General features: G+C 34.1%; 1 protein-coding gene across 4 annotated transcripts in view; it reads right to left on the reverse strand.

Annotated features, from left to right (window-relative positions):
* The window catches only part of LOC140444947 (uncharacterized), a 69,273-nt gene that overhangs the window by 26,339 nt on the left and 18,159 nt on the right, over positions 1 to 24,775 (reverse strand). For 3 of the 4 annotated variants that reach the window (XM_072536659.1, XM_072536660.1, XM_072536663.1), the window contains exons 5-7: positions 3,951 to 4,113; positions 1,382 to 1,601; positions 1,059 to 1,259 (exon numbers count right to left, since the gene is read on the reverse strand). In XM_072536659.1, the coding sequence (XP_072392760.1) occupies positions 1,059 to 1,259; positions 1,382 to 1,601; positions 3,951 to 4,113 (584 nt within the window). The remainder of the gene's footprint in view (positions 1 to 1,058; positions 1,260 to 1,381; positions 1,602 to 3,950; positions 4,114 to 24,775) is intronic. The other variant, XM_072536662.1, reaches the window with a different exon arrangement.

The following is a 24,775-nucleotide window of genomic DNA, read 5'->3' on the forward strand; positions in this document are numbered from 1 at the left end:
AAGATATCTGAACTTAAACCAATGATAACATAAATTCACATCAAATTAAAAAGACTAAAACGAATCAAATGGATTACTGCTTGTGGAGTAAAAGACGTGGTAAGTTTATCCAAATTATCCAATCGAGAGAGAGAGAGAGAGAGAGAGAGAGAGAGAGAGAGAGAGAGAGAGAGAGAGAGAGAGAGAGAGAGAGAGAGAGGGAGAGAGAGAGAGAGAGAGCGAGGGAGAGAGATAAAGAGAGAGAGAGAAAGAGAGAGAGAGAGAGAGAAAGAGATAGAGAGAGAGAGAGAGAAATTTAGCATTTTTAGAAACGGGATGGGCAGTCCAGCTTGGTGGAATTTTTCGAGTAGAACTGGGTGAAAAACCTAATAGAATGCCTTTTTGGACGTCGAGGAAGATGCCAATTGCATATTTGTGGCGTCCATTGATGAAAGTTGCTCCTTCAATCAATGCATTATGAGTGGAGTCTCCAGCTCCGAAGACGAATTGTAAATCGGGGATGATATTTATTTCACCTAGGAACTCAACGAGACTTTCATAAGGAGCCTCTCTAAGATTATGTGTTGGTGAGGGGTCCCCTCGGTTTGTAAATCTTGATTATGCTGGCTATTTTAAAGGAAGTAGAAAAATATTCCATGCCAAGCCACAATACAACATCGGAGACCTTACAAAGGTAAAAGAATAAGAGGAAGACCACAGATGAGATGGGTAGATGACATAAAAAGAACAGCCGGAACAAATTGGAAGTATGCTGCACAGGATAAAGATCGATGGAAGGAGTTGGGGAAGGCCTATGTCCAAAAATGGACGACAGAGCTTCATGAAAGTTGTTTCTCTACTGGGCAATTACCGGTTGATAATTAATCCCCCTATATAGAAGACGATGGTAAAGTGAAAATAGGGCTTATGCGATGTTATATTCTATCAGTACTATGGCATGGAATCATGGACACTGAAGAAGAACTGAAGGAAGTCGTGCTGACTATTAAAAATAAGAAACTGTCACGTATATAGGAAAGACATTTAAAGTACCTATTAACATTTGAATACTAACTTACCTATGAAATGATAAACCACAAGTTGAACAATAATAAGTTCCATACTTTGTCTCCTCTTCAGAATAGTCTTCGTCATCGTCATCTTCATAATCGTCGACATCACCGTGCTTTTCCTTAATATGGTCTTTCATTTGCATCATATCCCAATACATTTCCCCGCACTTTTGACATTCAAATGGGCTGTCTCCTTCTGAATGCAACCTGAAACATAAATTTTGTGAAAACTAATGAAGAGTTAATGCAAGAGAAGTTTTCAAATTTTAATTGGCAGCAAAAATAGTTTATTTGACTAAATAGATTTTTTTATTTTTCGGAGCATTTACCTAATATGAGATATCATGGCCTTTTCTCTTGCAAATCCTACCCCACAGTGCTGACAAACGAAAGGTTTTTTCGGATCCCTGACTGGGTATCGTATTTCTGTAGGTTGTTGAATTTCTTCCTGAGGTATATAATCATAGTCTTGCTTGATATTGTTGGTCATTTGTTCCATCATCTTTACATCCTCTTCTACGTAATTAAAAGTACGAGAACTTGAAGCTGCTAAATAAAAAAATTAAATAACACTGAAATATGTAGTTAAAAAAAATCAAACTGAAAAGATGTGACAATTTAACGAACAGATTCGGCAATAAGAATAAATTATGTATGCAATTAGATATATATGTTATGATTAACGTCCGAAATCAAGTTAATCTCAATATTACCCAGTTAATATTGAGATTCGCCAGTTTAGCTGGTTAATATCTGAAGATAGAACAATCTTCAGCCTTCAGTCGGACATCAATCATTTTCGAAGTTTAACCGTAACATATACATATAAACTCTAACCTACAAAAAACGATAAAACAACGAAAGTTTGGATCCCTTATAATGTTTTGCTATTGTTCTGATATAAAATATCTTTCTTTATGTTTCATTGCAAGTATAGCATTCAATACCTCGTTCAATCTTACATATATTCAGTTCTTCAACAACATTAATTAATAAAATTATAAAACAATAAAATACCGAAAGAATGGAGAACGAGCGAAATAATTCTACTATTCAAAAAAGGAGATAAAAACAGCCAGACAACTACAGAGGTATAAACTTAAATACTACGCTAAAACTTACAACTAAAATTTTACAAGTGCTAACAAATAAGAGGATAAGTTTAGCAGATGAACAACAGGGTTTTCGTAGTGGAAGATCGTGTACAGATGCAATATTCGTTATAAAGCAAATTACTGAGAAATTACTAGAGTATAATAGACCAGCATTTCTATGTCTGAGTGACCTAAAGAACGCGTTTGACAGAGTATGACTCAAAGAAGTTCCCCTAAATATTATAAAAACTATCGAAAATATCTACCAAAACAATAAAATATAAGTCAGAATAGATGGACAATTTACAGAACCTCTGGAAATAGCCAGCGGAATAAGACAAGGAGATTCTTTAAGCCCCATTCTCTTCAATTTGATCATGGATGAAATCATCAAAAGCGTTAACAAAGGAAGAGGATATAAAATGGGAAACAAAGAAATAAAAATACTGCTACGCAGACGACGCAATATTGATAACCCAAGATGAAGATAGTCTGCAAAGACTGGTCCACAGATTTAACATAAGAGCAAAAGAATTTAATATGACAATCTCATCTCAGAAAACTAAAACAATAGTAGTGAGCAAAGAACCAACCAGACATAAAATAGAAATTGATGGCATCAGTATTGAACAAGTAATGGAAATAAAATACCTGAGAATTACACTGTCTAGCTATGGAGACCTGGACAAGGAAGTGAGAGATCAAGTACAAAAAGCATATGGCGAAACATACACATTAACACTGAGATGAAGTCAAGAATTTATAAAGCAAGTGTAAGACCAATAATGACATATGTCTCAGAAACACGACCCGACACAGCCACAACGCAAAGGCTACTGGAAACGGCAGAGATGAGAGTACTGAGAAGAATTACAGGAAATATGCTGACAGATCGAAAGAGAAGTGAAGACATTAGAAGAAAATGTAACGTACAGTGTATAAATAAATGAACACAAAATAAAAAAAAGAATAGAATAACCACATAAGCAGAATGGAGGAGACCAGTGTTGTCAAAATATCAAGAGATCAGTCACCAATCGGCAGAAGAAGTACCGGACGACCGCGCAAAAGATGAAGTGACAACCTTCCATAGAGGTATTAATCCGCCAATGAACAAGCAGAATTGCTTATAACGAGGAAGAAGAAGATTCAGTTCTTCACGTTCCATGCATGTACGTCAACGGTGTGTGAGATATGTACGAGTACTATGGCGATGTCAAATTGAGTTCCCTTGGAGCCTTTCTCTTACGAAAACTTCGGTGATAAAATGTTTGCCAACTGATAAGTGGAGTCTACTCAATAACTGTTTGGAAAAGTTCGACATTTTACACTTTTATCGCGAAGTCCGACCTGTCTAAGCTTCCAGAAAAGATCGTCAAAACATGGGACATCGAACTATGAAATTTTGGACTCTAACTCTGTTAGAAGAATGATCTACTTCTGGATTATTTCTATGGTTTAAGTGATACTTGACTTGTAGTATACTAAGTGTATATAATTCTCTTAGTGTGTCAACACAAAACAAAAACATCGAAAAGTGCTTTAGGAATAAAGGTACCAGTATTTAAAACATTATTAATCGGTCATTCCTAAATAATATCTGAAGAATTTTTTTAGTAAACAACAGAGAAAAATATTAGAACAAAAATATCGCGAAAATACCCATTATCTATGAAAGTGGGATATAAATAAATGTGATAATACCGACACGTATTGATTGGTAGTATTATGCACACGAAATTTTAGAAAGATAAGCCAGAAAAAAGAGTGAACATGGAACTTGGGAGTTATAAATAATACTTACCAATATTATCTTCAAATTGGTCATACTCCTCTTTCACTTTTTTCTTTTTCTTTTTGATCAATTGTTTCATCTTTTTTTTCTTTTCCCCGCTGTCATCTAATTCATCTACAGTTTGGGCATTTTCATCCTCTAAGCCGTCTACGTCTGGGATGTACGCATGTGTCTGTAATAAAAAATTTTTGAAATGATAATAAATCGTTAAAACACACAAAAACAAATTAAACATATTTTTTATAAAAATTAAACATGACAGCATTGCCAAAAGGACATTACATCCTATCTTCGTTGTTATTGGTCCGAGAAGTTATGAATTTGTCAAAAAAATGTCACTTTTAGCGGTTTTTCTATTTGTTCTTTGCGAAAAATGCACTGATATAGTTTTGTATAAAAAAATTGTTTATTTTTTTATTCTCTACAAAAGTCATATTTACAGTATTGCGATTAAATTACTATTACATTAAGGTTTTTCATTATAAAGGAAAAAATCACGATTTTTTTTTTAGATTATTCCATATAGAAGTCGAGGAAAAGCTCATTTGTGTACTGATTTTGGTTTTTTTTAATGTTCTACTGTTTTTTGAGAACTGTTATCAGTCTGTTTAAAATATCCTAGCGGTAAACATCGAAATTAAGGTCCGTATTCAATTAGTGATGGGAGTTTAAAAACCATTGTACATACGGACGAAACTTATATTCACGCTTCGCATACCGTTGCTACTTGTTGAAACGACAATTGTAATGAAGGACTAGCTAGGCACATTTCAAAAGGGCAACGATTAATTATTGTTCATGCTGGCAGCAAGAAGATCTTCATTTCGAACGCTCAATTAATTTATATAAAATTCAAACACCGGAGACTAGTATCACGAAATGAATTTTACGAATTCACAAAAAATGGTTGGAAGAAAAATTGATTCCTAACCTACCTCCAAAGTCGGTCGTGATTATTGACAATGCGCCTTATCACAATGTTCAAAAAAGATAAAGCACCGAATTTTAACAGTAGAAAACAATCTTCATAAACTGCTTTTAATATATCTACAATAACCCAAATGGCATTTTAATATTCATATATTGTTTACCCCTTAATCTGTCCTACATAAAACTGCAATCAGAAGTTTCTATTTCTTTTTTCCGAATACTTTCTCTGTCTTACACTCACTTAAACTTTACGCAAACAGGATTTCCCCCACCGGCCATGGTTCGTTCCAGCAGCTGTAGAGGTGGTTTGCTGTTAAATTTTAAAAGCTAAGAAAACTCTATATCTTGCCCTATAGGGGACGTGTGTAAACTGTCCTTTAGGTATATTAGTAAATTGATTACTTTTTCATATTAGTTAAAATTAGGTTAATAAAAATTTAAAGACACATAAATAACTGCCGTTATATCTCCGAAAGAATAATACATATGAACATCACAATGGACTTCAACAACAAGGATTCAGATCCAGAAGATCATACGTAGACGTCGTATTTGTACTAAGACAAATCACAGAAAAGGCCATCAAGTACAATAAACCAGCTTATCTATGTTTTATAGACTCGACAAAGGCTTTCGATTTAGCTTAGGATTAGGCTTAGAAGTCGAAGACGTCTTACACCTACTGTTTAAAAGAAACTACTAGAAAGAGACGACTATTAGAAACAACAGAGATGAAAATACTATCAGGGAAAAGTCTGTTGGATAGAAAGAGAAGCGAAAACATAAGAAGAGCATGCAATATAGAAGACATAAATGGATGGATGACAAAACGGAAACAGGAGTAGAACTAACACATTAGTAGATAGGAGGATAGAATAGTACGAATAGCACGAGATTAGTCACCAAATGGACAAAAAAGTATTGGCAGACCAAGAAAAAGATGGTGCGATAATTAAAACAATTTCTTCTTCTTCTTCTTTGTCAACCATTTTCCATCCACTCCTGAATGTAGGTCTCTCCCAATTGCTTCCATCTTTCTCTATCTTGCGCCAATCTAATCCACTGTTTGCCTCCCACTGTTCTTATGTCATCTACCCATCTTTTTTGAGGTCTTCCCATGCTTCTTGTTGTCGTCCTTGGTCTCCATTCTAGAATTCTCCGTGTCCACCTGTTGTCATTATATCGGGCTACGTGACCTGCCAGCGCCATTTCATTTTTCCAATTTTTTCCACAATATCCCTAAAGGCGCGTTTTCACGGGTCGATCTAGGTTGAACGATTTGGATCGTTCGAGCATAATTCGATCTGTGTGGAAAGCAAAAAGGTTTACACGACAGGCGATGAATGTTGAATTCATTGTGGTACAAAATGGCGTCACGTGAAATAATTAATGTAGGTGTGCAATTAACTTGCTGTGCAATTTGGGAAAAAATTGCTAAATCAAACAAAAAAAAACAAAAAACGAACGTGGTGGACTCGACCGTGGATTGTGAGACGAAATACCCATGGTGCATCACAAATCCTGCTCCAAGAAATGGTTGTGGAAAATCCAGAGGCTTATAGAAATCATCTAAGAATGTTTAATGCTCATTTTAGAGAACTTTTACAAAAAACTGCTGAGACAAGTCAAAAAAAAGATACAAATATACGTGAAGCATTACCAGCAGGGCTGAAATTGCAAATAGCTCTTCGATTTCTAGCCACTGGAGACAGCTATGTGTAAATGATTTATTAAGGACTAGTACAACAAAATGAATGTTTTTAAAAATAAAAAAAAATATTATCTACCTACCATGTTTGATTGGCTTTTTCTGCCTCCCATCGTTACTATTCCCAGAAAACTATCAGCATGTTTAAGCCAAATTAGTCCGGTACATATAAGGCGTCAGGTCCAGAGCCACCCTTTAGTGATTTTAATACTTTGCTCAATTCACGATTGTATGTTGTTCTAATATATTGGGTTTATTCATATGTTGTAGAATTGCTTGCAATGCCTCTTGCCTTGGTTGTAGATTGCGATAAAGCTCGGTTTGTGGATTCCATAATACATTATAGTTTTGATAAGCATCCAAAAATCTTGCCATGCCTGCATCTGACCATTTTGCAGTCATTTTTTCCCAAAATTACAGCTTGTAGTACTAAAAACAACAACTTTATAGACGCTAGAAGTACTCTACTCGGCTTTCGGTACGTTATGTTTCCGTTCGACCAGGTGTTTACACATTCAATTCCAGTCGTTCGACATCGATTCGGCGACAATCGCCCGTCAAAAGTAGACAGTCTTTCTACTTCTGTCGAATCGACTCACTCCGTCGAACGGCCAGGTCGATTTATGGTTTACATATTCAATTTGCTTTCGATTTCATAATCGACCTAAATCGTTCAATCCAGATCGACCCGTGAAAACGCGCCTTAATCTTCGTTCTACGTCTTATCTCGGTGTTTCTAATCTTGTCTCTGAAGGCGCGTTTTCACGGGTCGATCTGGGTTGAACGATTTAGGTCGATTATTAAATCGAAAGCAAATTGAACATGTAAACCATAAATCGACTTGGCCGTTCGGCGGAGTGAGGCGATTCGACGGAAGTAGAAAGACTGTCTACTTTTGACTGGCGATTGCCGCCGAATCGATGTCGAACGACTGGAATCGAATGTGTAAACACCTGGTCGAACGGAAACACAACGTACCGAAAGCCGAGTAGAGTACTTCTAGCGTGTATAAAGTTGTTGTTTTTAGTACGAAAAGCTGTAATTTTCGGAAAAAATGACTGAAAAATGATCAGATGCAGACATGGCAAGATTTTTGGATGCTTAATAAAACTATGATGTATTATGGAATCCACAAACTGAGCTTTATAGCAATCTACAAGCGAGGCGAGCAGCATTGCAAGCAATTCTACAACATATGAATAAACCGAATATGTCTGAAAATTATTTGAAAAATAAAATAAAAAATATTACAACAACATACAAATTGCGCAACAAATTAATTGCACACCTACATTAATCATTTCAAGTGATGCCGTTTTGTACCACAATTAATTCAACATTTATCGCCTATCGTGTAAACCTTTTTGCTTTCCACACAGATCGAATTATGGTCGAACGATCCAAATCGTTCAACCTAGATCGACCCGTGAAAACGCGCCTTTAGTGATATTCCAAGCATGATTCGTTCCATTGCTCTTTGCGTTGTTTTTAATTTTTTAGCAGATTTTTTGGTAAGGGCTACTGTCTCCAAGCCGTAAGTACAAACTGGTAGTATGCATGTGTTATACACCTTTTTCTTTAAGTTTACAGGAATGGAGGTGTTTTTCAAGATATATGCTAAGTTGCCGAAAGCGCCCCATGCCAGTTGTGTTCTTCTTTTAATTTCAGCATCTTAATTTGGTTTTCCTAGTTTGATAACATGACCTAGATATACATAATGTTCAACATTTTCTATGGTAAGATTTTGTATTGTTATATTTGTCTGGTCTCGGCTCAGTATTTTTGTTTTGCTGTAGTTCATTTTTAAGCCTACCGCTCCTGAAACTGCATTTAATTGTTGTAACATATCATTTAGTTCTTGGATATTATCGGCTATTAAAACTATGTCATCTGCGAATCGCAAGTGGTTTAAGTATGATCCGTCGACGTTGATACCCGTAAAACAATTTAGGAAACTAATTTTGAAGAAGAAACAGGCTATAGAACAAGAAAGAAGAAGTAATAATTATTATTTTTTTATTTAAATATAAATATACAAAAAAAGACTTACACATGTGAATGGGTAATAATGTAGGAAGTATTTTATAGCATCGAATCAGTCACTTTCGTTCAAAAAAATTTTTAATCTATCTAACATTAAGTAAATACGCCTTCGATATAAAATATATATTTAGGGTATCGAAATATTCGATTTCATATTAATATATTTCGGTTTTTTAAACTAACATTTTGTTCATAATATACATTATTTATGTTGATTGTGTTGATTAGTTCCGCTCAGGTGATTAAAGCAGCAACAATTCTTGGGTAGGAATTTCAATCGATAATATATCCTGAGCGATTTATATTACACATGATAATCGCCCCTCCTACAGATAATTTAATAAAAGTTATAAAAGGTACAAATATTTACACAAATTAGGCCAAACGCTTACATTACTAACCCAAATACACGATATTATAATCGTTGATTAAAAATCAATACGATATATAGCGATATTCACAGAATATACTAATTAAATAAGCACAGTCCTACGGTTTAACATTTTCTTTTTAGATAATGGCGACGAAAGTTCTTCCGCCAGAGACTTTGGTCCCAAAAAAATATTTCCGCATCCCCATTCTCCTTTATGTCTTATTCGTATTTAACGGTGTGATTCCTCCTTACGAATTTAAATACAGGCGACTAGGAAATCTAAGGCTTTTTCGAGTGAGTTCATCGTTTCTGGTATTACTAGGAATAGTTGTGACCACATTTTCGGAAATCAGAAGGTTTAGAAATTTCTTAAATGTAATACCTTCTATTAAATTTTTGAAAATTTTGGACGTATCAATACAATTCATGGGACTTACTGTGGTGATTTTAACGAACTATTCTTCAGCGTATACGAAAACCGAAATTTGGTGTAAACTCTTTGAAAAATTGAATGAAATACAAGAACAAAAATTGTGGAAACGGGAGAAAAAGATATATCTGGATTATATTTTAATTTTTTTTGGTATGTTTCTTTTGCTTATCTACACGATATACAACTTGAATTACGGATTTACCATTGGATTCTATTACTATTGTGATATTTTCTTTTATATCAATCAACTACTGATAGCTCTCCTCATTTGCCATATAATATTTCCGATAAAAAGAAGATACGTGGAATTGAACAAAACCTTAAAAATTTGGCATACAATCAAAAGCTTCAAAATACGATTAGATACATTGGAAAGACTGGAAGAAGTGTATTTCGATCTACTGGATATCGTTAATTTGTTTAATTGCATATTCGGATGGCCCATGTTGATTTTAACGAGCTACTATTGGTTAATGCTGCTAGCGTCTTTGTCGCTTTCTACTATAGTGATACGGACTGATTTAGTCATTTACTATATTACGCTATCTGTAGTTACATCGGTAAGTAAATTTTCTTCTTCATGTTTATTAAACACAGATTAGCCTAGGCTGTGGGGAAAAAAGGGTGGCTTAGGTTATAAAGGGCAACCTCGGGAGTAATCCCCCAGTTCATTCAACAAAAAATTTTTGGTTATTGTTTATTTATGAGCGTTTCTAGGTGCAAAATACGTATTTTTTGAGTTTTTTTCATTTTTTTCCTAAAGTAAGTGTTGTAATGGGTAATTTCTGTATAGATTATGAAAGTACTCTAAAAGACCTTCAATTTGAGCCGGTATACGTTCAATTTAATTTATTTGTTATTGCAAAAATGGCGAATGAAGGTCAAAATTAAAAAACGTAATATTTATTGCAAAACTCCTTTTTTTATTTCAAATATATTACATTCATCATCATCATCATCATCATTGGCTTTTACAACTCTTCGTGAGTTTTTGCCGCGTTTACTATTGCCTTCCATTGATTCCGATCCTGTGCTATTATTTCCCATGGCCTTACTTCCATCTTCTCCAGGTCTTCCCTGGCTGCGTCTTTCCACCTTTTTCTAGGCCTTCCTGTCGATCTTCTAAAATATATTACATTCAAGCCTATAAAATTACGAATCGAATAAGCCGTAGTAGGCCTAGATCGCTTAATTTGTTGCTGAGATACGTTAATTAGTTTATCCCACGACCTTCAACTTTGAATGCTTATAGGATTGCCAAAAAAAATAGTAGATGGCTAATTCTTGTTTCATTCTCTTCCTAAAGCCGTAAATTTTCATATAAATTTTTTTAACCCGTTTTTTTTTTACCAATAGGAGGAGCCGAGTTAGCATAATTTTTTAAAAAATCACAGAGGCTTTATTAATAACAATTAAGAAACGAATCTGGCGACGCTCGGAAAAATTTGCAATATCTCGGTGAAAAACCGAGTTCTACTGACTCCGTAAATGATTTTTTCATTTGCTGCTACAGCCTTTCGACATCAGCCATTGCTCTGGTCTACTGTATTTAGATGCTGTATTTCCTCATTTATTCCAAACGATTCCAGACGATTGGAATTTAGCCCACATTAGCCCCATTTATAAAAAGGGAGACAGAAAAGAATGCAGAAATTATAGAGGCATTAGCGTAACTAGCTCGCTGGGAAGGTTATATGGTCGTATATTGAAAAGAAGAATAGAAGAGGAGTATAAAGAAATTGAAGAACAAAGCGGCTTCAGAGCAGGAAGATCGTGCGTGGACAACACATTTACCCTTCAACAAGTAATTGAAAAACGAACAGTTTGAAACCTCCCTACGCATCTGGTATTTATAGATCTGGAGAAGGCTTATGATACAGTTCCTTTAAAACTCTTATTTAGTGTCTTGACGAAAACGGACCTTAGTAAAACATATCTAAAAGCAATACTGAACATCTATAAATGTCCTCAAAGCACTGTAAAAACAGGAAATACTTTCTCAAGGGTATTTACAGTAACGAAAGGCTTGAGACAAGGATGTTGCCTTTCCCCCACCCTATTCAAAATATATATCCAAGAAGCACTGCACCAGTGGAGACAAAAATGTGCGGGAATGGGGTTGAAGCTTAACAACCATTATCTGACAACGCTGTTCTTTGCAGATGATCAAGTACTAATTGCAAGCTGTGAAGAAGATGCAGATTATATGCTTAGAAAGCTCAAAGATGAATACGAAAAATGGGGGATGAGTATGAACATGTCTAAAACAGAATATATGCGAATAGGCAGTGAAGACGAAGACCCGGATTTGGAAATTAGACAAATGAAAAGGTGCTACGAATACAAATATTTGGGAAGTATTATCTGCAGTAAAGGAACAACGGAACCAGATATAGACTATAGAGTGCAACAAGGCAGAAAGAGTGTTCAAATTCTGAATTCGATACTTTGGTCCAACAAGGCTACTATGAGAACTAAAATGACTATCTACAAAGTAATTGTAGAGCCCATTCTTACATATGGAGCAGAATGTTGGCAAATGACAGTAAAAGGAAAGAAAAAAGTTGACACGGTTGAAATGGACTACCTGAGAAGAGCTTGCCATATATCAAGAGTAGAACGTATACCTAATTCTGAAATTAGAAGAAAAACAGATAGAGTACATACAACTTCTGAAAGAATAGAAACTAGACAGTTAATATGTTATGGACACGTACAGAGGATGGACGACAACAGATGGCCAAAAAGAGCTATGGAATACAATCCAAGTAATAGAAGGAAACGAGGAAGACCAGCCAAGTCTTGGATACAAGGTGTTATGGAAACCATGAAAGACAGAGCCATTGATGAAGATACCTGGAGAGATAGAAAAAGATGGCGATCGAAATGCGGGAAGCGGCAGAAGCTGTAGGATCCCCGCTTATATATATATATATATATATATATATATATATATATATATATATATATATATATATATATATATATCCTCATTTTGCATTTTCTCGAGATTCCACTGTCCCAATGCTTCGTTGGCCTTAGGTTTCTCTCAAGATATTCTCGACCTAATTTTTGCTCTTACTAGGTGATAGTCTGTATCTTTGCTTCCCTGAGGCTTCTTACATCCAGCACATTACTTCCATGCCTAGCATCAATAATTACGTGGTAAATTTGGTTTCGCGTGGAGTGGTCTTTAGAGACCCAAGTCTGTTTATAAATGTTTTTATGTTGAAAAAGAATAGTAGACTTTACAAGCATATTGTTAGCCGATGCCTAGCTCCACGAGCCTTTGTCCATTGTCGTTTGAGATATCGTGGAGGCTGTGTTGTCCTATTGAAAATACCTATGCATGAGTTAAAAGAAATGACCAGAGACAGAGATCTTTGGAGACGGACAATCCACAGCATCACGATGACCACTACACTCCCTCCGGGGGATCACAATTGAAGAGAGAGATTACAAACAAATGTGTAGCACGTGAAGCCAAAAATAGTGATAAAAAGGTTTCTAAGAAAACAACAACAGTTGGAACTGCCTGCTTTGATTTGTAAAAAATATTAACTACACCCCAATCAGACCATTGTTTTATTATAAAAGAAAGTTTAAAGTGTATAATTTTACTATTTTTGATTATTAGATCTGCGGAAGGTTATTGTTATGCAAAAATTATAAACTGTTTTATAATTTGTAAATGCTCATTTTGTAATAAATAAATCTAACAGATATTATTTTATTTACTTCTTGTAAGTATGTACAATGTGAATTCTTAGATACTTGTTTGAGTAAAAAACTCACGATAAGGTAAAATCAATATAAAAACTAATAATAATCTGTTTATTTTGATATATACTCATTAGTTACCATTTATGTATATGCACATAATCAAAGAAACATACTTTGTTGAAATATCATTATATAAACCGCTGACAATGATCGTCACCTATTCACCTTCACCTAAAATTCTTGAAAAACTCAGGACCAGTAATTTTAACAACAATGCGGTACGTGAAAGTAAAAAGCTGAGGAAAAGTTATAAAATGTACATTAAGAAAACTACAAAAAATATTAAACTGACGAAGTAAAAAAATAAAATGTGGAAATTTTTATAAATCGCTCTCCTCTAAACTCAGCAAAAGTGAGTTATAATGATTTTCATATCAGGTGTCGATATGATGTAATGTCGACGCTGGGATTTTCGTTACGGACATACATACAGATACACAGAATAAGCATATTATATATATTTATACTGTCATGTGATATCTTGTATGTCGCTATACGTTCAGTAATAACGAAGATTAGGTGCAGTGCTTTCTTGTTGGTCGCTTTGTTAGTTTTTTTCTATCTTAATATAATCTTTGTCCCCTCCTTTTTCATATACCGCATCACACGCTCCAATCGGACCAATAACAACGGAAATATAATGTAATATACACTACTCAACAATTGAAGTGGATAATTTTAAAATTCCTTAAAGTAACATATAAAACTATTTTTAAAATAATTGCCTGTACTATACTCTATATGCTATCTTTATTGCCAATATTTTTTGCATGTGGTTTTTTCTCCCTATTCTTATAGGCCTTTATCTCGTACAAAGAGAGACATGTTGTTCCAAACATGAATATATCATTCGTATAAAAGTGCTTGTATTGGCTTTACCAGTTGTCAATAAGTCAAGAAATCTATTTATCACAAAAACATTATGCCGCAAAAACGTTTAGAAGTAGTGCAGCTCGAGTAATTAGTTCGTTGGATCCAACAAGGCATAACTCAACAAGAGGTTGCCATGAGGCTAAATGTGTCGCAAAGTGTGATAAGTCGTGCATGGAATCGGTATGTAGCAACTGGATCTGCAACATACAGGCATGGAGGAGGAAGATGACGATCTACAACTCGTCGGCAAGACCGTTTTGTAGTTCTGAAGGCAAGAAGAAACCCAACATTCACGGCTTCCAGAATTAACAGTATCTTCAGGCATGCTACTGGACGAGCGATTTCCAGTCAAACTGTCAGAAGACGGTTACATGCATCCAATTTAAGGTCTAGATGGCGCGCTATCCATCCACGACTAACTAGGGAGCAGCGTGCATGCAGATATTGCTGGGCGATGGAACACTCAAGTCCAGATTTCGTTTGTATACGAATAATGGCCGAATATTGGTGTGGAGGGAAAGAGGACAGAGTTACAATGAAAATCTGAGAGTCCCAACCACTCTTTTTGGAGGTGGATCCGTTTGCGTGTGGGGAGGCATATGTTTTGACGGTCGCACGGACTTAGTCGTCTTAATTAATGAGACAATGGCTACACGATATCGAGCCAGAGTCATAGTACCAATAGTTGTTCCATTTTTTGGTGCAATAGGCGAACAATTTGTTCTGATTGATGATAATGCTCGCCCTCACCGTGCAAGAATTGTCAACGAGTGTATAGAAGCTCATGGCATTAAAAGAATGGAGTGGCCACCGTGTTCACCTGATATGAATTGCATTGAACATGTTTGGGCCGAAATGTCTAAGTAACAAAACAGGCTCCTTCAACCGCCCCAAACCTTAGATCAGTTGGCCAATACATTACGCTCGATTTGGGAACGCATACCGCAGCAGTTCATCAATAATTTAATAAGAGGTCTTCCAAATAGAGTTAGAGCACTAAGGCGACACAGAGGTGAACCCACACACACACTATTAATTTTTCTTTTCGGGATATTAGAAATTGAGCAGGAATAGAAATTTTAGGTTGTTAATTTTACAGTTTTTGTTTATTTTCTATTTTTTTTCTTAAATTCTTTCTCTCGGTTCATCTGTATGAAAATACGAAGTAAAAATAAATCTTTATTTATATCACTCTATTTTTCTATTTGACCTTATGAACAAAAAATAAAATACACATTTTGATAATATCCACTTAAATTGTAATAATAATAATAATCTTTATTAATAGCACATGGCTAGAAAAATATACATATAAATACATCAATTTATACCCTTAAAATTAAATCACAATGCTTTGCTTAACATATATCTTACATAAATTTTTAAATTGAGCTAAGTTTCCAGAAGCCTTAATGTTTTCCGGTAATTCATTGTATTGCTTTAATCCCCTATAAAAAATATTGTTCTGACCAAAATTAGTGTTGACCCTATTCAGATAAAAGTTATTTCTAGAACGTGTGTTGTGTTCATGTACATCTCGAACAAAGGTACAATTATTACACAAATGCACAGGTATCAGACCATTTAACATTTTATAAACAAAAATCATACTATTACATACAATTGTCTGTCTTACACTTAAAACATTTGCCATTGTTAGCATGTCAGTTCTACTAGTGTATACACTACATCCTAATATTATCCTTAAGGCTTTATTTTGTTTTTTCTGCAGTACATTCATTTGAGAAGCATTCATTAAAAACAGCAATGTAGAGCAAAAATAGAGATGGGGAGCAATAATCGATTTATATATGGTCAACCTAGACCAGCAACTTAAATTTTTTGACATTCTTCCCAATGCATAGATTTTTTTTGCTATTTTGTTTGTAACAAACTTAAAATGTTCAACAAAACTTAAATTTTCATCTATAATACATCCCAAATACTTATACTGAACCACTCTCTCCAAAGCAATATTATTAATTTTTACATCTTTTATTATGTTATTTAATTTAAAATTTTTATTCTTTATAAGCATCATTTTTGTTTTATTTACATTAAGACTTAAGGAATTATTATCGAGCCATTTTAATATATTACATATCTCTTCATTTATTATATCGATTATTTCATCTACCTTATCCCCTATTGCATATATCACAGTATCATCGGCAAACAACTGTACCTTACACTTTTTAACAACATCAACAATATCATTTATATACAGTATGAAAAGAGTAGGACCTAACACAGTTCCCTGTGGTACACCATACAGAGATGTCTGAGCCGATGAAATGGCACCATATTTTGTCACTTGTGTTCTATCAGTCAAATATTCTTGAAACCACTTTATAATTTTTTCACCAAAGCCATACCTTTCCATCTTTCTCAATAGCAGTTGTCTGTTTATGGTTTCAAATGCACGTTTAAAGTCTAAGAAAACCACACCAATCATTTTCCCGCACTCCAGCGCACCCTTCCAGTCAAACAAAACCGTCTGCATTGCACTCTCACAGGAATTTCCTCTCCTAAACCCTGCTTGGAATTTAGTTAACACATTATTGCTTTCCAAGTACTCCACTATTTGATCATTTACACATAATTCCAGCAGTTTTTCGTATGGTGGTACCATATTTATGGGTCGAAATTCCTCACACTTAACAGTTCCATGAACCTTCTCAATTGGTACAACCAGACTTCTCTTCCATTTACTTGGGAATACGCCACTTTCTAGACTACCATTTATAATATGCAAAATTTTGTCGCCTATTACTTCAAAGGAACTCTTTAAAATTTGAACTGTAATACCATCAACATTACTTTCTTTGTTTTTCATTTCTTTCATTTGTTTTTTTAAATCTTTCATTTCTAACATTTTGAATTTTTCCATTTTGCAGTCGACATTTATTGAACTACAAATTTCTTGGTGGGTTTTGTTTGAAATAATGCTATCTGCTATGTTTTTTACACTGTCTAGAAAAAATATATTAAATCTTTCACTTATCTCTTTACCAGTAACCCCCCCACCATCAAATATTATTTCACTTTTAGCTTCATGGTTTTTTTTGCCGTTTACAAGTTCCTTTAATGTTTTCCACATTCTTTTTGGGTCGTTCTTACAATCATCTATTTTTTCCTGATAATAATTTTGTTTGGTAATTCTGATTAATGCTACGACTCTATTTCTTTGTTGTTTGAAATCATCCCAGTCAGTATCAGTTTTAGTAAATATAGCCTTTTTGTAATATTGATCTCTTTTTTTAATTTCATTCGCAATGTCTTCATTCCACCATAATTTATTTCCCCAAACATCCTTCATATTAATAGACTTTTCTGGAGCAAACTGATCGAGTGCAGACAATACATTAGTTATTAGAATATCAGCATTGTTACTTACATCTATAGAGGAACTTGACGGCCACTGCATATCCATAAGTTTCATTTGAAATCTTGTCACATCCATTATATTGTACTTTCTATAGGTTTTTGTAAGTGTCGTCTCATTGTTTCTACCCAGATCAGCTACAATTATCGAGTGATCTGTAATCTTTGGAGTTGGGAGCACCTTGCAACTAATGTCTTTTTGATTTGTAAGTACTAGGTCAATCCTAGTAGATGTCGATTTTGTAATCCTTGTGTATTCGTTTATTAGCTGATAGGTACCATTTTTAATAATAATATTATTTAATTTCATAGAGTAAAAGTTTATACTTGCCAAATCTATATTAAAGTCTCCCAATATCACAAAGATAGCATCAATCTCAATGATATCTAAAAACGCATCCAACTCCTCCAAAAATTCCGCATGACTTGCACTAGGTGAATGGTATAGACAATAGATGTAATATTTCTGGTTTTCTATATTTATTTGTATTCCTGTTAACCATATATTCTTGTTTTTTTCTTCTTTAATAATTTCTTTATAACGATACCTTTTTTGTATATAAATTGATGTTCCTCCTGTATGTCTACTTGAAGAAAAACCAACAACTGAGTTGTAGCCATCAATATCTATTTCATTTGATGCAAAATCTGAAGTAACATGGGTCTCCGATAAACACATAATAATTGGCTTTTTCTGACTTGCAATCCATGATAACTGTGTTTTATGTGTGCTAAATCCTTGAATGTTTAGGTACAGAATGGTTGGACTTGATTGCTATATTTTACAATTACCATGTGATAATTCAGGATACCTTATTTTTTCTTGTAATCGCTCTACTACTTTCTTATAGGCTTCACAATTCCTATCATATGCTTTATGTTTCAAATCAATATTGGAAATTTTTAAAACTTCTTCTGCATATTTGCAGTTTACACAACAAACTATACGTGATTTACAGTCTTTTACGTGATGCTCACCAGCGCATTGCTGACAAGTGGGCGTCTCTTTTTTGCACTCTTTTGCAAAGTGACCAAACCTCCAACAATTGTAACACTGTTTAACATTTACACTTTCTCTAAAAAAATAGCTCTTCCAACCAATATGCAAATTTTCATTTTTATTAATGCGTTCGTAGGTATGCACATCCATCTGGAATATAATATTTACCATTCCTTTTCTGTTTTTCATAGTATGGATTACCTTTAGTTCTCTTACACTTGGTTCTGTTGTTATACCATTTTGTACTACAATTTTTTCAATTAGAAGATCTTCATCTTCTATATCCTTTTTATCTAAGTTAAACACTATTATTCTGGGATTCATCTTTTCAGGTACTTTTACATCATAGGACTGGCCCAATGACATTTTTATATTATTACAGACATCCTGTACATTTTCTTTTCCATTACCCGTACATCTTATAGCAACTCCTCCATCTCTAATATACTTAACTTCTGAAACACCAACTCCCAAGTTGCATGGGTTGATTTTATCTTCAATATTCTTTCTGGTTATTTCACTTGTTTGATTTGAGTCGTTTGGTTTTACTATGATGACTTTTTCTTTTTGTTTTTTCACTGCTTTGTTGTAACTAAGATCGTCATTTGATTTCCACCTTTGGTCACACTGCTCTTTAGTACTACTTTCATTTTTTAAGACTTCATTTTCTTGTTTCAGTAAGTCTATGATTGTGTCCTTGTCTTCTAATGATGCCTCCTTAGTTTTTAATAACTGTTGATAAAGTTTTATGGATTCTCCATTCTGACATTTGAGACAGTAGAATTTCATGACACGGCTTGATAGTTGTAAGACTTTCACTTCAGATGCTGTTAATTCGCCACATTCTTTACAAATTGCATCATTACACCCATCACAGTCAAAAACATCTTTGTTTTTAACTTTAATTTGCTTACACACATTACATTTCATGTTTGAGGTTAGGTTCGGTAAAAATCAAAAAAATTTCGAAAATATTCCCGAAATATTCACAAATCCACAAAGCTAAATGTATATTTAAACGACTTGAATACTTTAATTTTAAAAATATCATCAAATCTTAACGATGATCGTGGATTTATTTTCACACTCCAGTGTGTCACTGTGACAATGTCCTTATGTTGTTGAGAAGTGTAGTATTATATATAGTATATATAATATAATATAGTGCCGGCGCTGGTGTTTTCATTACGGACAGACAGATTGAATAAGCAAAAAATTATATATTATATTGATACAACTTTTATTTGAATCATTGTTCTCTAAAACGTATAAGAAACGTTTTATAGGCAAAAAAAAAATGATTTTTTCAACTTTGCAAAATTAGCTATAATAGGTCTTCAAGAATTTGTTATCAGCTATCACTCATATACCTTTTAGAACTTTCAAAAACCCGTATAATTCTTCCAAAGACGTTTAACCAAAGGCGAAACTGTAAATTAAATTTTTTGTTTCGCATACGGTTTGTTTCTAATTAAAAGTTTTTAATTGTTTAGGTAATTATAGAAAATGTTAAAATTAGGTTCCATTCCCTACTCGATTACCTTTGATACTTTAGCCATTAATTCAATCGTTCCATGAGAATAACTAATGGGCGATATGTTAATAAAAAGAGATCTATATCAGTAAAATGAGTCATTGTTATATATTCTCAATGTAGCTAGACCACAATGCTTGAAACTCAGAAGCCTTTTTTGGTACCAACATTAATAGCAATATTTATTAGTGTTTATACTATAATGCCTCCTTACAATTTCAAAACAAAAAAGTTTATATATTTAAACTGTTTTAAATGTTACGCATTATCAGCTCTGATGATAGTAATAATTATTTCCGGGCTGTCGTTGATAAGAAGACACGAAATATTCCTATCGATTATACCTTCAACTCTTTTGATGTGGTTAGACGCGTCAACGGAAATTATAGGAATCAGCAACATTATTATATTTAATATGAATTCTACTCTACTTAAAACCAAACAGTGGTACAAGTTGTTCACTAAAATAGGGAAAATATATACACCGTTGCCACAGAGAAACAGTAACATTTGTTACATAGTTGTCACGATTACTCTTCTAATTATATACGCTGCGTTTATATTGCAATATGGAATGGTATCCATATATTACCTCAGTTACAGTTTATTCTATTATGCCCAGTTTTTGTTGGCTTTTATTATTTACAGTATAACTAAACCGGTCAGATACAGGTATTTTCTTTTACAAACAACTTTAAAGCATCTACAACAAATCAGGAGTTTAAAAATTCGATTGGAAACTCTGAAAACTGCAGAAAAAGTTTATTTAGAATTAAATGATATTATCGATAATTTTAACGATATTTTCGGGTGGCCGATATTTGGGCTTATGTTCAATTTTGGAGTTATGTTGATCACATCTCTTGCGCTATCCACGACAGCTACGGAAATTAACATAACCGTTTTTTATTTGCTTGTGACTGTAGCAACTTCTGTAAGTATTAACAAATTGAAACAATCTTCTATAAGGTAATGACAAACAATTTTAAAGAACGTATCCCCTTCTTCTTAAAGTTTCCTCTTCTCAATGGAGTTTGGGTACTACAATTGCAAACCCATCTGTGTCTTCGGCTGTTCTTATTATGTAGCTGTTAACTTTACTGTTTGGAAGATAATTATTTTTACTTTGCAAATTGTCATTCCTTCGGTTCCTAATCTCAAATACGAATTACAATTGACGGAAACGTGTAACATTAAATTCCTGTAATACTCCAGGAGACGAAGCATTTAAAAATTAAAAAATTACTGGGCGTTACTGAGAGCACCAAGTCTCCAAACTGAGCGCAGCCCAGAGTGGATTCTTGATGCTCAAGTAAGCAATTTTAGTTTTGCGGAAAAGTCACAAGAGGATAACAGGAATAAAGCGCTAGCTTAAATTTGAATCGGTTAGGGAACCATGTTGGAGTTCTAGTACCCAGGACTCACACATGAAGAGCATTTGGCTGATAGTTGTGCCCCTATCGCCGCATCAGAGTGCTATAGGGGAAAAGGGATAGTCTAGAGAAGTGAAACGAGGTGGAGTGACTCCTGTTTCACTCGAGTTAATATACCTCGCTCCAATGAATTGTTACACCAGAACGTAATTTCAAGGGGTGAACAAGTCCTTCAGGCTGGGTTTAATTAAATTGCTTGCTTGCTAGATGAAAACGTTCAACAGACGACTTTCTTCAAAATACTTGCCCTTTAAAATGAGATTTTCAAAATTAAAAAATGTTTATAAACAAACAAGTTATTGAAAATTGAAGCTGAAAGTAAACATTTTTTTAATCTATCTATAAAACGCTAGGACAATTCACACTGTATATTCGATAGGGTAACTCCGGCACCCAGGAACGGAATCGTAACTGCCATCATCTGACATTTTAATCATATTTTGTTCTTGAAACGATACGTTCAATTAATAATACTAATAATATTGTAATTTTAAGGTAAGAAGCAAAATAATTTAAAGCTTTATGTTAAGTTTAAATCCAGCGTTTTTTTAAGCATATTTTAAATGCCTCAAAGCTAAAATTTCAGGCTATAAGTTTTGAAGGTTAGGCTCTAGTAACGAGCACATCCATATTAATTTTATAGTTCTACCATTGACTGTGGGTTCAACTGAACTACTTGGATTACACACCATTTATATACTTTGCTTTCAATTTTGATTTTTAATTTTAGTATTTTAATTACATAGTCAGATTTCTTCCTTTCTACATTACAGATAGTGTTTGGTAGACCATTTTATTGTAGTCAACTACCCACTGTCTAATATATTGTTTAGTCTTTTTCTTGCATTCTTACTTTACGTCGACTTCAGTTGCTCTCAAACTAACACCCTAATTATTATACACAGGTTTGAGTGTGAGATCTGGATTATTCAATCTACTTAAAAAATATTCTATATAATTTTATATTTCATCAGTGACCTCCTATAGTAGTGTCAGTTGGACTTTTGGTCAATACTTAGTTTTATAGAATTTTTAAAAGGTGCAGATCACATATCTATGATTGTGACTGCTCATCCAAGCTGTCATTTGTCACATGTCACCCCAACATTTCCGTTAGATCGGGAGCCATTCTGTCTCCGGCTTCGGCACGCAATGTAGCTTTTCTTTAATAATTTTAAAGTGTTTGTTTGTCCTTTTGTAGTGTAGTGTAATGTACAATTATATGTTTATGACATTTTGTTCTTGTCAGATAGGCCGCAATTGACGAAGTAAGTCTATAAACGATAATCACATAAAAACTCTTTATCAACCATAAACTTCGAGTTTTTATCGAAGTTAATCAATTTCTTTAGTTATAAAAAAACGTTTCTTGGCTTATTTCAGATGCCCCTGAAGATGATCTAGGGATCGAAAGTACTTGGGCAAGATTAAATTAAACTGTGCTCGATATATGCCTTTTATTTGATCAAAGTTCTAGTAATTGAAACTATAGTGGCCAGTCAATCAAAGGGGTAAATTGTATTGATCTGATGAGAATCATAAAGTGGCAAAAATCGCAGCACATTTATTTATTTACCACATTTATAAAATCTGATATTATTTGCGGCAAAATACAACACTTGCATACGAAAGCTGAACTCTACCTTTAAAACGCATTTGAGTTTTGTCTGTAGGTCACTTGAATCAAAAGACATCGAATTTTTACCGTCGAGCCGATACAAATTTTATTGAACATTGATTTCGCGCGCGTAACTGACATTCAAAATCGACGGTCGCTTCAAACGTTGTTTCTGAGAGAACCGTTCATTCTACGCAAAAAATGCTAATAAAAGTTTTTGTTCAAAATTATCTTAGCTAAATTTTTTATTTGAAACATTTTATTTGAAAGCCCGGGGGTAAAAGTGGTAAACTTTTTTGCATCTTTTTTCCATCCATCCAACGGCACTACAGCCCAAATCGGGCCTTGGCCTCCTTCAACAAGCTTCTCCAATCATTTCGATTTATCGCTGTTCTTTTCCATGAACGCGTTCCCAGGTAGTTCCTGGCATCCTCATCGACTTCGTCTTCCCAGCTCTTTTTAGGTATTCCAACAGGTCTTTTCCCCTGCATTCTTGCATTTAGTAATTTTCTGGGGATTCTATTCTCATCCATGAGGACCACGTGCCCTGCCCACCGTAATCTCTGCAGTTTAGTATATTGTGCTAGAGTTGGTTCGCTATATTGCTCTTTTGCATCTTTTTTAACGTCCTAAAATTGACATTTTCAGCAAAATTCAGCTTGTTCGTATGATTTTTAGGGATCCAGTAGCATTTTCGTCTTTGATGACTGGAGTATAAGCAATATATCTTAATGTTTTGTGGTGGGGTAGAATAGATAGTCGGATTGTGACTTATGATATATCATTGGAAAGGAGAGGTGGTAGCGGATATGTTGAAACAGAAAAAACACACATGGTGACATTTCCAATCATAGCTCGATTGTTATTGGTCCGATTGGAGCGTGTGATGCGTTGAATGAAAGGGGAGGATATAACGAATACATTAAGATAGAAAAAACAAATAAGGCGAGTACCAAACGGACGCTACACAGTATCTTCATTATTAATGAACGTGTAGTTACAAACGAGATATCATAGGGCACCATGGATAAAAATAAATTAACTAAAACACAAATTTTGATTTATTGACTTAAAGAAGGCCTCTGGTTGAGTCCAAAATAAACAACTAATCCAATTTTAACATAAGACATATGAAATGAAAGAGGAGAATATAACGAATAAATTAATATAGAAAAATCAAACAAGGCGACTATTAAAAGGGCACTACAAAGCATTTTCATTATTAATGAGCGTATAGCGACATATAAGATATCATAGAGCACTATGGATAAAAATAGTTTAACTAAAAGACAAATTTTGATTTATTGACTTAAAGAAGGCCTCTGGCTGAGCATAAAATAAATAAGTGCTCGATCCTAACCCGCGACACAGCAAATGAAAGGGGAGGATATAACGAATATATTAAGATGGAAAAACAACTAAGGCGACTACCAAAAGGACACTACATAGCATCTTCGTTATTAATGAACGTATAGCGACCTACGAGATATCACATGACACTATGGATGATAAGAGACAAACTCATAAGGTAAATTTGCTTTCTTGACCTGAAAAAAGCCTGTAATTGAGTACAAAGTAAACCACTAGCCGAATCCAGCATATAAACGATGTGAATCAGAAGTGCTCCAGATCATACGTTGTTTATATTATACTTCGTCTATATGCAAAAAGTTTATTATTTTAAAAATTGAATGAATAACTGTAGATGGCATTTAATTGGAT

The sequence above is a fragment of the Diabrotica undecimpunctata genome, chromosome 7, assembly GCF_040954645.1.
Source record: "Diabrotica undecimpunctata isolate CICGRU chromosome 7, icDiaUnde3, whole genome shotgun sequence".
Classification (NCBI taxonomy): Eukaryota; Metazoa; Arthropoda; class Insecta; order Coleoptera; family Chrysomelidae; genus Diabrotica; species Diabrotica undecimpunctata.